Raw genomic sequence first — 12,805 nt, forward strand, 5'->3', positions numbered from 1 at the left:
CCCCACAGTATTTGAATTGTTTCTTTTTGGCTGCTTGCAGTACTTTCTCTTTGGTCTTGGAGCTCTGGAATTTGGCTATGATGTTCCTGGGAGTTTTCATTTTGCGATCTCTTTCAAGTGGTGATCCATGGATTCTTTCTATTTTGCCCTCTGGTTCTAATATATCAGGGCAGTTTTCTTTGATGATTTCTTGAAAGATGTTGTTTAGGCCTTTTTTTATCATGTCTTTCAGGTAGCTCAATAATTCTTGATTTATCTCCCCTGGATTTACTTTCTAGGTCAGTTGTTTTTCCAATGATAAATTTCAAATTTTCTTCCCTTTTAAAAGCTTTTCGATTTTTTGATGTCTATGAGATATTATATCTTGGTGTCTTATAGAGTCATTAGTTTCCAATTGTTCAAGTCTAATTTTTAAGGAATTATTTTCTTCAGTGAGCTTTTGTATTTCCTTTTCCATTTGGCCAATTCCGTTTTTTAGGGAGTTATTTTCCTCAGTAAATTTTTGCATATCTTTTCCCATGCTCTTGACTCTTTTTTCATGATTGTCTTGTATTACTCTCATTTCTTATCCCAATTTTTCTTCTATTTCTCCAATTTGCTTTTTAAAGTCTTTTTTAAACTCTTCCAGGAATTTTTTTTTGGCCTGAGACCAAATTTCATTTTTCTTTGAGGCTTCACATCAGCCATTTTAATATTATTGTCTTCTTCTAAGTTTATGCCTTGATCCTCTGTATTACCATAGTAATTTTCTATAATTGATGTCTCTCTCTTTTTTTTTTTTTTGCTCATTTTCCTGCCTTTTTCGTGACTTGGTGTTTTTATGTGAGAGTTGGGCTCTGGTCCAGCACTGTCTCAGGCTTTTTGTGTAGGGGCTCTGGGTCTTATTGCTATCTTTCACTGGGCTTCAGGGCTTAGCTGCTTGCTTTTTTCTGGAGGGTAGGCTTCCCTTCTGGCTTGTACTTGTAGGGCCTTCCTGTTGGCCCCACCCCTGGGTGTGAGGTTTAGCTGATGTGCTGTTCCAGGGGTGGGGCCTTGCTGGGTTGCTATGGAAACAGTCTCTCTCTCTCTCTCTCTCTCTCTCTCTCTCTCTCTCTCTCTCTCTGTCTGTCTCTATTTCTCTCTGCTGGTAGGCCCCAGGGGTGGGGTCTCACTGATGGCCAGCCCTGGGGTGGGGCTTTACTACTGGCAGCAATGGGGTCAAGGCCTTGCTGGTGGCTTGTGAGGAGGGTAGGGTTGCTGGGTGGAGCCTTGCTATACTGCACAAACTGCTCACTTGCCTCAGGGCTGCTGGTTTGCCAGATGGAGGGGCCTCACTGGTAGAATGCCCCAGGCTTAGAGCCTTGCTGCAGGGCCCCTGCTATGAAGCTGACTGCTACTGCTGTTCTTGGATCTGGCTTGCCTCCCACCCCTGCCCTGCTGGCAAGGTGCTTCCCCTGCTCCTAGATCAATTCTAGTTGTTTGGAGGGGAATTTGGGAGGGCATCAGAGGGTTCCTTCTTCACTGCCATCTTGGCACTAGAAGTCCCTGCTGTATTATTTTTATGACCTTGGATGACTTCTAGGCTTCATTTCTCCTTTTTATTAAATGAAAGTGTTGCCCAGGTGATCCCTGAGGTGCCTTTTATCTTATGATTTATGGTCTAATGACCTTAATTTGTTCTAGTCACTTTGGATCAAAATCAACAAAGCTGTCATAGCTCTATTTTCTATTTGCTTTGGAAAACCAGCCTGGTAAAATGTGTGAGCCTTTCAAAATATGCACTTAATTGGTATAACAAATATTTAAACTTTATCAGCCTTAAGCAAGTTAAAGAGAACTGAAGATCATAATGAAATTAGCATTTTTGGGAGACCAGCAAGAATGTCTGCTGAGATTGAGTAGATTGAGATGCTGGGGTCATTCAGTAGGAAAAGACCTGGAGCTGAACACTCAACATATTTCTAACTACTTGAGCAACTTCTTTTCTTTTACCTTTTTTGAAGTAGGGGATTGACAAGAGTATCTTTTAAATTCTTTTCAGTTCAGACCCTATGATCCTGCACATGACCTTGACTTTTGGTTACCTTGGACAAAAATCAGGAAAATCTATCATGGTTCTCTTTTCTGAGTGTCCTGCTTTTGTTCTTAGCATTCTAATTATTCATGACCCTTCCCCATATTTAGAGGGAAAAAAATCTCACAGTTAATGAGCTCAGTATATGACTATTCAGAATAGCATGAGTTGGATTGGCAGTGTTTAAAGGAAGCACCACATTTTCCTGATATGGTTAGAGTCCAGTGGCTTCTGCCATTAGCCCTTCTATTGCCAGACTACCAGGTAGAGGTGGGGGATGGGTCATTGGTCAGCTGTGCAGGAGGCAGGGATCAGGGTCACAATGAAGAATTCATCAACAGCTATAATAGAACATGGCTTTGATATTGGTGACGATGGGAGATACACTGTCCACTTCCACCTTTTATTTCTGGGCAGATTTTTAAGCCTTTTGAGTGTGGTAGGAAGGCTCTCAGGGGCAGCTGCTATGCCCTGGACTTCACCTTCTTGGACATACCCTAAAAATTCCTCTTAGATTACTCTCCAGAACATATTGCCCCATATATCAAAGGATATTTCCTTATTATAATATTAAAAATGGATTTCTCTTCTCTTTTATCATAGCCAAAATCTTCGTTTCAAGGCTCAAGCTTATTTATCACCATCACCACCATTATCATCACTATCATCTTAATAATAGATAGTTATTAATTTATTAAATGTTTTATTCCATAAATTAAGAATAAAATTTAAAGAAGAATAAATCAATAAACAGAAATGAACAGAAAACCCCAGATATTTGTATTGTAATTTAAAGTTCTCAAAAACTTTACACATAATCTCTTGTGATCTTCCCAACAAGCTTATGAGTAAGTACTACTGTTGTTACTATTCTCATTTTACAAACGAAGAAGCTATAGCTAAACAAGAGTGATGTACTCTGCTCATAGGTCGTACATAGCTAGTAAATCTGTGGCAATATTTGAACTCAGGGAGCGAGGGAGGGAGGCCGTGTGTGGGGAGTGTGTGCACGTGCGGGGCGAGGGGGGGGGCGAGGGCGCTCGCCTCGGGGAGAAGTAGAGCCGCGGCACCCATCGGCGGACCAGCGGGAGGCTCACTCCCCAACTTCTCCCTCCGCGCCCCCGAACCTGCCTTTCGATGGGCAGTTCGCACTTGCTCAACAATGGTTTGCCTCTCGGCATTCGACCTCCAATCATGAATGGGCCCGTGCACCCACGTCCACTGGTAGCATTACTGGATGGCCGAGATTGTACAGTAGAAATGCCCACTCTGAAAGATGTAGTTACAGTGGCATTTTGTGATGCACAGTCCGCACAAGAAATTCATGAAAAGGTACTAAATGAAGGTGCCTTGATGTATCACACTATCACTTCAACACGAGAAGATCTGGAGAGATTCAAAGCTCTTCGAATGATTGTCCGAATTGGCGGTGGTTTTGATAACATCGACATCAAGTCTGCTGGGGATTTAGGAACTGCAGTATGCAATGTGCCAGCTGCATCAGTAGAAAAGATTGCGGATTCTACTATGGGCCACATCCTGAACCTATACAGACGAACTACCTGGCTCTATCAGGCATTGCGAGAAGGCACAAGAGTCCAAAGTGTGGGACAGATCCGGGAAGTTGCTTCTGGAGCTGCCAGGATTCGAGGGCAGACCTTGGGCATTATTGGATTAGGTCGTGTTGCACAGGCGGTTGCACTGCGTGCCAAAGGCTTTGGCTTCAATGTCATTTTCTATGACCCATACCTGTCTGATGGCACTGAACGTGCTCTGGGGTTCCAGAGGGTGAGCACTTTACAGGACCTCCTTTTTCACAATGACTGTGTGACCTTCCACCGCAGCTTGAATGAACACAATCATCATCTGATTAATGACTTCACCATTAAGCAGATGAGACAAGGGGCTTTCCTGGTGAACACAGCACGAGGTGGGTTGGTAGACGAAAAAGCACTGGCACAGGCCCTGAAGGAAGGAAGGATACGAGGGGCAGCCTTAGATGTACATGAGTCAGAACCATTCAGCTTTAATCTGATCGGCACTCCCCATGCAGCATGGTACAGTGGGCAGGCGTCCATTGAGATGCGAAGAGCCATCACAAGTCGTATTCCAGACAGCCTGAAAAATTGTGTTAATAAAGATCATTTGACTGCAGCTACACACTGGGCCAGTATGGACCAGCAGTAGTTCATCCAGAGCTTACTGGTGCTGCATACAGCAGGTACCCTCCAGGCGTGGTGAGCATGGGTCCAGCTGACATCCCTGCAGCAGTAGAAGGTATAGTCCCCAGCACCATGTCCTTATCCCATGGGCTCCCCACTGTAGCCCATCCTCCCCATGCTCCTTCCTCTGGCCAAACTGTCAAACCAGAAGCTGATAGAGACCACCCAAGTGACCAATTGTAGCCTAAGAAAATAGCATTCCCAACATTGGAGCTTTCAACTTTGAAGATGATGTGGAAAAAAATATGGATTTTTGAATAGAGCAAAACCATAAACTTACAGGAGACCATAATTGTTTTAGAAACTGGTCCAATATACAGATATAAAAGGCAAAAGGTGTGGGAGGTGAAAAGAAGATTTGGAAAACTTTTTTTCCTCCGTATAAATTGTATTTTGTCCCCCATCTAGTGGACCAATTCACTGTTTCTGTGTCCTATGGGTTCTTTGTTAAGCAAGAGAAGTTAGTAGTTAATTATATCATGAATGTACTTGTCTGTGTACAGTTTTTAGAACATTAAAAAGGATTTGTTTGCTTAGCCATCAACAAAAAAGAAAGCAAAAAGGGCAAAAAACCAATTTTGAGATGATTTTTTTATATGTTAAAACATGCCCCAAGATGAAGCAGTTGGCAAACTTCTCAGGACAATGAATTTTTTCCCGTTTTTCTTTCTACGCCGCACAGTGTGTTGTTTTTTTCTACCTGCTTGTCTTATTTTTTAGACTAATTTAGTAAACAAAAGAAAAACCATTTCTTCTGATTTGGGCATGAATTTCCCTTCTTTCCAAATGAAGACAACATTGCAAAAAGATTTTGAGGAAGACAGAGGTTTTGTATAAATGAGCATTGTGCTTTTGGTCACCAGTTAAAGTATATATTATTGGTGGTTTGCAAAAAGGCACTAGACTGCTGAAGGGTAGCAGCATTTCATCCCCTATGTTGAGTCCTTCCTGGTAATCTGGTAGGCTAGCAATATTTTTGGTTAAAATCATGTTTGTGACTGTAACCATTTGTATGAATTATTTTAAAGAAATAAAAATCCCAGTCAAATATTAAAAAAATATTTGAACTCAGGTCTTCCTGATTCCAATTCTGTCCACTATATCATGATAAATATATCCAGAATTATTAGATCTCTGGGAATCTACTATTGTGTTTTCTCTTTGCAGACCTTCCCAAATCCCAATGACCATGCAGCTTGCCGCCCACCCTGTGTGTTTCATTCACTACATCGTGGCCATAGAGATCCTAGACCATCAGTTGTGTGTACCAACCCAGGAGTTTATGGGCATTCTTCAGAGAATGCAGCACAGAATGCAGCACAGAGTGCAGAACTGCTATGCTATCAGGTAAAGTCTCAGGCAAGTGGTTGGGATCTATCCATGACTTTCCAAGTATTCTTGATTAAATAATTTTAAGGCCACACTTACCTCATCTTGACACAAGAAGTGAAGGCATGTGTGTATTTGTACCAAGATTTAAGAGATTGAGTGACCTAGTCTCTTCCTAGTGTAAGCAACATTCTTAGCCTTGACCCTCCTTTCCTAACTCTGAGTTTTGGAAAATTAGAACTTGCCTACTAGTTTGCCCATCACTGAGAGATGATGGCTAAAAGGGGAATTGCGCAAGAATTTTGCTATCTTTGCAGCGCCTCTTACATCTAAATTTGCCATGGTTCCTTTCCATACTTTTAGGACAAAATGGAAACTCTTCAGACAGACATTTAAAACATGGTCTGGCTACCATGTCCCTTTCTTTCTTGTTCTGTGTTCCCGCTCTTCATTCACTCTAAATTCCCATCAACCAGCTTGCTGGCTGCTCCCTGTTTGTGATAGCACTGATCTTACCTCTGCCCCTTGGAGGGGAATGCATTCCCTTCCTCACTGCTGCCTCATAGGTTCTTTACCTGCCTTCAAAGCACAACTGAGGGGTTCGGCCTTCTCTAATCTTCCCTAAGGTTAGTGCTTACTCTCTTAAGATTGCTCTGTACTAGTCTGTATATACTTTCTATTTACTTACTTGTCTCCACATTCTGTCCTCCTGGTACATGTAAACTCCTTGAGGGCAGGAGCTGTTTCTCTGCCCTGTCAGTGCCTAGCTCATGGGTTTGCATGCAGTCAACATTGAATAAATATTTCTTGAGTTGCTGAATTTTGTAGAATCAATCAATATGACTTCTCGAGTGACTCCATCTCCAAGATGACTTATAAACTATCCAGAGCCTGCTCTTGTTCAGTCTAGCTTAAAATCACATGTTCCCATGGATTCCTTGATTTCCTGTGGTTTTCTTCAGTATTATAAGAAGTTGCTACCTTGGAGAAGCCAGAAGCCCTAGCAAAGAAGCCACGTGTAGTTCTTCTATCTTTGATGATAAGTATATAATCAATTTTTTAAAAAATCAGCACTATGATTTCATTGATATAGTCAAACCACAGGTAGGAAATTCCCTCTACCAATATGGAGCATTTTATCTTCTCCAACTTACAGTCTTGGAGAATTGCTTGGGGAACAAAGAAATTTAATGACTTGCTTATGGTCACACAGCCAGTAGGTGTTTAAGGTGGAATTTGAACCCAGGTCATCCTTACTCAGAGGCCCAAGCTCTATTCACTACACTAGGCTGTTTTCTGCACATCTAAAGTCTATTCTCTAGACATGACAAATCATTGAATTGCATACAAGTTTCTAGCATTGGTGACATAACTTTTCTTTCTTTTCATTCCCCTAGGTGCTATATATTATCTGAGAAACCACTCAGGGTTTTGTCCCATATTTTACCAACTGTTGTTGTTGTGTTTCACTCTTTATGAACCTATTTGAGATTTTCCTGGCAAAGATACTGGAGTCATTTGCCATTTCCTTCTCCAGTTCATTTTACAGATGGGGAAATTGAGGCAGAGTTAAGTGACTTGCCCATGGTCACAGAGCTAATTAAGTGTCTGAGACTGAACTTGAACTCAGGTCTTCCTGACTCCAGGGCCAGTGCTCTACCCATTGTGCCACCTAGCCACCCTTCTATTTTGCCAACTAGCCCAGGCTTTTTATATCAGAATGGACTCAGGAGTAGTAATTGGACATGAAACTACTTAGCGTTAACTTTGTCCTTCCAGGACACCCCTAGTCCCCAGAAGTCCCATACACCAAAAGCTCTGCCCAGTAGCTCCCTCAGTCATCACAAGAGCCTATCTGGTCAGCTTCAGTGAAGGCTACAGCCTGTCAGTCAACTAACCTTTATTAAGCACCTACTATGTGACAGATGCCATGCCAAGTGCAGTTTAAGCTAAGGTAGTACGTGTATGTTCTAAAGGGGCATCTTACCTCATCCCACTACCCCTATGATGATGAGAAAAATCCCATAATCATAAAGTGAAAAGAAAGTCCAGAGGTCATTTAGCCCGGTGTGGTGCAGAGGAAGGAAGGTCAAACTTATAGCTATAGGACCTGAGTTCCTATCCTGGCACTGGCATTTAGTACCTGGATAGCTTTGGACAAGCCCTCATCCTCTCTTGCCCTCAGGTTCAATCTGTACAAAAGGCAGTGGTTTGACCAGCTGTCCTCTGAGGTACCTTTCAATCCTAGACCTTTGACTCTATATGAGCAGGAATATTTCCTACCGCATCCTTGACAAAAGGTCATCCAGCCTCTGCTAGAAGCATGGGGAACTCACTTCCTCTACACCTGCCACCACTGATCCAAGTTCTGCCATCAGGGACTGACTGGTACATTTTATATCTCTCCCACATAAAAGCCCTTCAGACACTTGAAGGCAGCTGCATGTTCCTTCTGAGTCTTCTCTTCTTCAAACGAAATAACTCAGTTAGCCTTTGGATGGAGTGATCTGAATCCCTCATTGTCCTGGCCATCTTCTTTAGGAAGGCTTTGGCTTCTCGATACTTCTAGGAACAATGATTTTTTTCAGTGTGAGCTCTCCACACTGAGGCTCCACCAACATAGACTGAAATTCCTCCATGGTTTCACAGTCATTCAGTTAGCCAACAAGCATTTATTAAGCATTTGCTATGTGCCAGACCTTGTGCTAAGCATTGCATGTACAAAAAAAGGCAAAAAACATAGACCATGCCATCAAAGAGCACACATTCTAAAGAGGGAGACAAAGATGAAAAAAACTAGGTATATACAGGGTTTATATCATGAATATAAGAGGAAATCTCAGAGGGAAGGCACTGGCAGTGGGGTGCTGGAGCTGGATGGAAGAAGAGGCTGAGGAAAGATCTTTTGCCAAAGGTACAGCTTGAGCTGAGTCTTGAAGGAAGCCAGGGAAGTCAGGAGGTAGAGGTGAAGGACAGCACTCTAACACAAGGAACAGCCAATAAAAAGGCTTGAAGTGAGGAGATGGAGTGTCATCTTTGAGGAATATCAAAGTCAGTATCAAAGGTTGGCACAGCTAGGTGCCACAGTGGATAGCAGGGGTGGGGAACCTGCAGCTTTGATGCCACATGTAGCTTTCTAAGTCCTTGGGTGCGGCCTTTTGACTGAGTCCAGGTTTTACAGAACAAATCCTTTTATTAAGGAGATTTGCTCTGTAAAGTTTGGATTCAGTCAAAGGGCCATACTTGAGGACCTAGGGGGCCACATATGGCCTTAAAGTTGTAGGTTCCCCACCCCAGACAATAGAGCATTGGGTTTGGAGTCAGAAAGACTCCTCTTCGTGAGTCCAAATCCAGCCTCAGAGACTTACTAGCTATGTGACCCTGGGCAAATCACTTAACCCTGTTTGCCTCAGTTTCCTCATCTATAAAATGAGTTGGAGAAGGAAACGGCAAACCACTCTAATATCTCTGCCCAGAAAACTTCAAGTGGTGTAATGATGAGTTGGACATGGCTGAAATGACTCAACAACAACAATAAAGTACCACTGAGTTGGAGAGAACGTGAAGGGGGAATAAAGTGTAAGAATACTAGAAGGTTGGGAGGGGCTTTCTAAGCCAAACAGAGGACTTTATATTTGATCCTGGAGGCAATAGGGAGTCACTAGAGTTTGTTAAGTAAGGGAGTACAGTGGAGGTGACGTGGTCAGATCTGTATTTTTGGACAATTACCTTGGCAGCTGAGTAGAAGACAGACTGGAGTGGGGAGAGACGAGAGGCAGGAAGACCAACCAGCAGGCAGCGTGTCAGGTGGCGTGGGTTCAAGTGTGGGGTGATGAGGGCCTTAATCAGCATGGCAACTTTGTGAGGAAAGATGGGGACATATGTAAGGGCCTTTGTGATGGTAGAAACGGCAACATGTTGGATAACTGGGGTGAGTTGCAGTGAGGAGTTGAGAATGACATTAAGAGTGCTAGCACGGTTGACTGGACACCCTGGATAGTAGTAGGAAAGTATGGGAGCTGAGAGAGTTTTAGGGGAAAGATTATAAGTAGTGTGTTGGATAAATTGAATTTGAAATGTTCAGGGCATGAAATGAAAAGGACATCTTACTGAGTTGCTGTGACAGAAAAACTAATCATCTGCTGTCCAACCTGGTGATTGGCCTCAGCTTCACCTTGCTTAACCTCAGAGGACAGGCGTATCAATCATCAGACCTGGGCTTCAAGCCTTTCTAACTTAGTAGGGCCCAACAGAACTTGCATTCTCATAGTAGAATCTCAAGGATTCAGAAGCATTTCCATGACACTTCGAGGCACCAGGTAACTTAGAAATGCCTCTTTCGAAAAATATTAGTGGCAGCAGGGTTGACCAGTGGATAGTGCTTCAGATCTGGAGCCTGTGTCCAAATCCAGCCTCAGACACTTACCAGCCATATGACCCTTAATTTCTGTCACTTAATTTCTGTCTGCCTTAGTTTTCTCAACTGTAAAGTGGGAATAATAATAGTACCTAGCTCCCAGGGTTGTCGTGAAGATCAAATAAGATAAAATTTGTTGGGTTTTTAAACAAAATTTTATTTCAGACTCAAGGGCCAGAACAGAAATACAGAACAGAGAAAAGAAACAAAATGTATCATAAACTTAAATATTGAAACTTAAATACAAAGAAAGAAAAAAAAGCATGTCGTGTGCATAGCAGAATGTAAGAGAGGATTCAAAATTTTCATTTCAAGAAAGCCTCTATGATAAATGATACACGTTGTGTTGAGAACTATCCATCTTTTCTTTGCTTCCTTGTGAGTTTTTTTTTGTTCTCTGCTGTGCACTTTTAAACTGTTCTTTTTTCCCCTTCCCCCACTCTGCCGAAGGCTACAATAAAGTTTAGATATGTTTCTCTATAGCTATAGATATATACATACACATATACATATATACATACATATATAGACATATACTTTCCCAAACATACTCTACTCCTGATCTTTGTTTTTATGTCTGTGCATATCTCTTGTTTCCTGTCCCTCCTGACTCCTCTACTTTATTTCTACCTACCGCCTTGCCCTCCTATTACTTGCCTAACCCCCTCCAAGGATAAGATAATATTTGTCAAGCACTTACTGCAGTGCCTGGCACTTAGTACATAGGCACATAGTAGGTACTTAATAAATAAAATGTTCTCTTTTAAAAAATAAATAATATTTATTAATTATTAATTTTATTATTAATAATTAAAAATTAAATATTGATTATTAATAAATAAATATTCTCTTTCCTCCTTTCTCCCTTTCCTTTCCTCCTCCCCCCAGCACACACACAAATACTTCCTGGCTTCAAGACCAGCTCTCTGTCCACTACAGCAATGCTGTCAAGCTCGAATAGAAATTGAGTATCACTAAAACATACATAAGGATCTCTGTGAGCCACATCATTGACTTAGAAAACAACACATGTTTATATACTTCTTTTTTTATTAATACATGAACATTAATTAATTAATACACTAAAATGAGATTGTTATTGTTCAGTTGTTTTCAGTCCTGTCTGACTCTTTTTGACCCCATTTGGGGCTTTATTGGCAAAGATTCTAGAGTGGTTTATCATTTCCTTCTCCAGTTCATTTTATAGATGAGGAAACTAAGGCAAACAGGGTTAAGTGACTTGCCCAGGGTCACACAGCTAGAAAGTGTCTGAGGCCAGATTTTTGGAACTTTATCCACTGCACCACCTAGCTAGGAACTATATTTTAATCTGGTTCAGGCCAAAGTCAGGAGTGTTGTAGTCCATATCCAGCCTGTAGTTATGTTTGACACTTCTGCAATATGTCATATAACAGTCTCTTTGTAGCCTGTGGATATTCAGTTCAGTTCAATCCAACACACATTTACTAAGTTTCTATTATGTGCTAGGCACTATGTTAGGTGATAAGGATGCAAGTACAATGACTGAAAGAATATCTCTTCAAGGAGCATAAGTGCTAATGGGGGAGGCAATAAGAATATAGAGAAATATAAAGAAGAAACTTAAAGAGAACACTTGCAAGTGGTTAAGAGCAAGGCAGTGTGAGAAGGAGGAACTAGAAGTTTAGAAGATCAGGAAAGGTTCCATGTGGTCACTGTAGTGCTTTAGCTGCATCTCATAGGAAGAGAGAGATTCTAGGATTGGGAAGTAAGAAGGCAGTGCATTTCAGACACTGGAGACAGCCAGTGAAAAGGCTGATGGGAGATGGAGTGTTGTGTGTGAGAAACAAAGGGAAGGCTAGCTTGGCTGGGTTGCAGAGTGAAGGAAGGTGAATGATGTATGCTGAGGTTTGAAAGACAGGTTGAAACAGGACTATAAGAGGTTTAAAAGCTAGATAATTTATATCTTAGAGGCAATGGGGAGTGACAGGGTTTACCGAGTAGAGGAGTGACGTGGTCACATCTGTACTTAGGAAAATCCATTTGAGAGCACATCACAGGGCCCTGGGGACCTCCACTAGAGATCTCTCTCTAGATTAATCAATTTCTTTTCATTCTTTTAAGGGAAGAGAAAATCACTGGTCACCATTCAAAATATTTTTGGCCTGTCTTTTGGCCTGTGTAATTACAACAACAATTGGAGTGCTGATACTGAGTCTGGTGAGGAGTGCCAATGCTAAAAATCCTCAAATTATTATCAAATTCCCACAAAGTACCACAACTGCAACAACAACTAAAGAGACAGTGACAACAGGGGGAGCTATTACCACTGTCACAGATATGACATCAGTGGCCACCAAAAGAACCACCACTATTACAACTGCTTCTGAGACTACCTCAGATACCAACACCACAGCAACCACCATGACAACCACTGATCCTGAGACCACCTCAGAAGCCACTACAACAGCCACCACTATCACAACCACTGCTCTTGAGACCACCTCAGAAGCCACCACAACAGCCACCATCATCACAACTACGGTTCCTGAAACCACCTCAGAGGCCACCACAACCTCCACCACCACTAGTACAAGCTCTCCTGAGACCACCTCGGGTACTACCACAACAGCCACCACCATCACAACCACTGTTCCTGAAACCACCTCAGGTGCCACCACAACAGCCACCACAACCTCCACCACCACTAGTACAAGCTCTCCTGAGACCACCTCGGGTACTACCACAACAGCCACCACCATCACAACTACTGTTCCTGAAACCACCTCAGTGGCTACCACAACA

At 42.2% G+C, this 12,805-nt stretch overlaps 1 protein-coding gene across 1 annotated transcript; it reads left to right on the forward strand.

Annotated features, from left to right (window-relative positions):
• The first annotated feature begins 3,190 nt into the window (after positions 1 to 3,190).
• On the forward strand, positions 3,191 to 4,660 carry LOC118833492 (C-terminal-binding protein 1-like). The gene is given in 2 exon segments (XM_036740849.1): positions 3,191 to 4,226; positions 4,229 to 4,660. Coding segments are annotated over 2 exon segments (1,266 nt in total). The 3' UTR covers positions 4,459 to 4,660.
• The last annotated feature ends 8,145 nt before the right edge of the window (positions 4,661 to 12,805 follow it).

This window comes from Trichosurus vulpecula, chromosome 1, assembly GCF_011100635.1.
Source record: "Trichosurus vulpecula isolate mTriVul1 chromosome 1, mTriVul1.pri, whole genome shotgun sequence".
NCBI lineage: Eukaryota > Metazoa > Chordata > Mammalia > Diprotodontia > Phalangeridae > Trichosurus > Trichosurus vulpecula.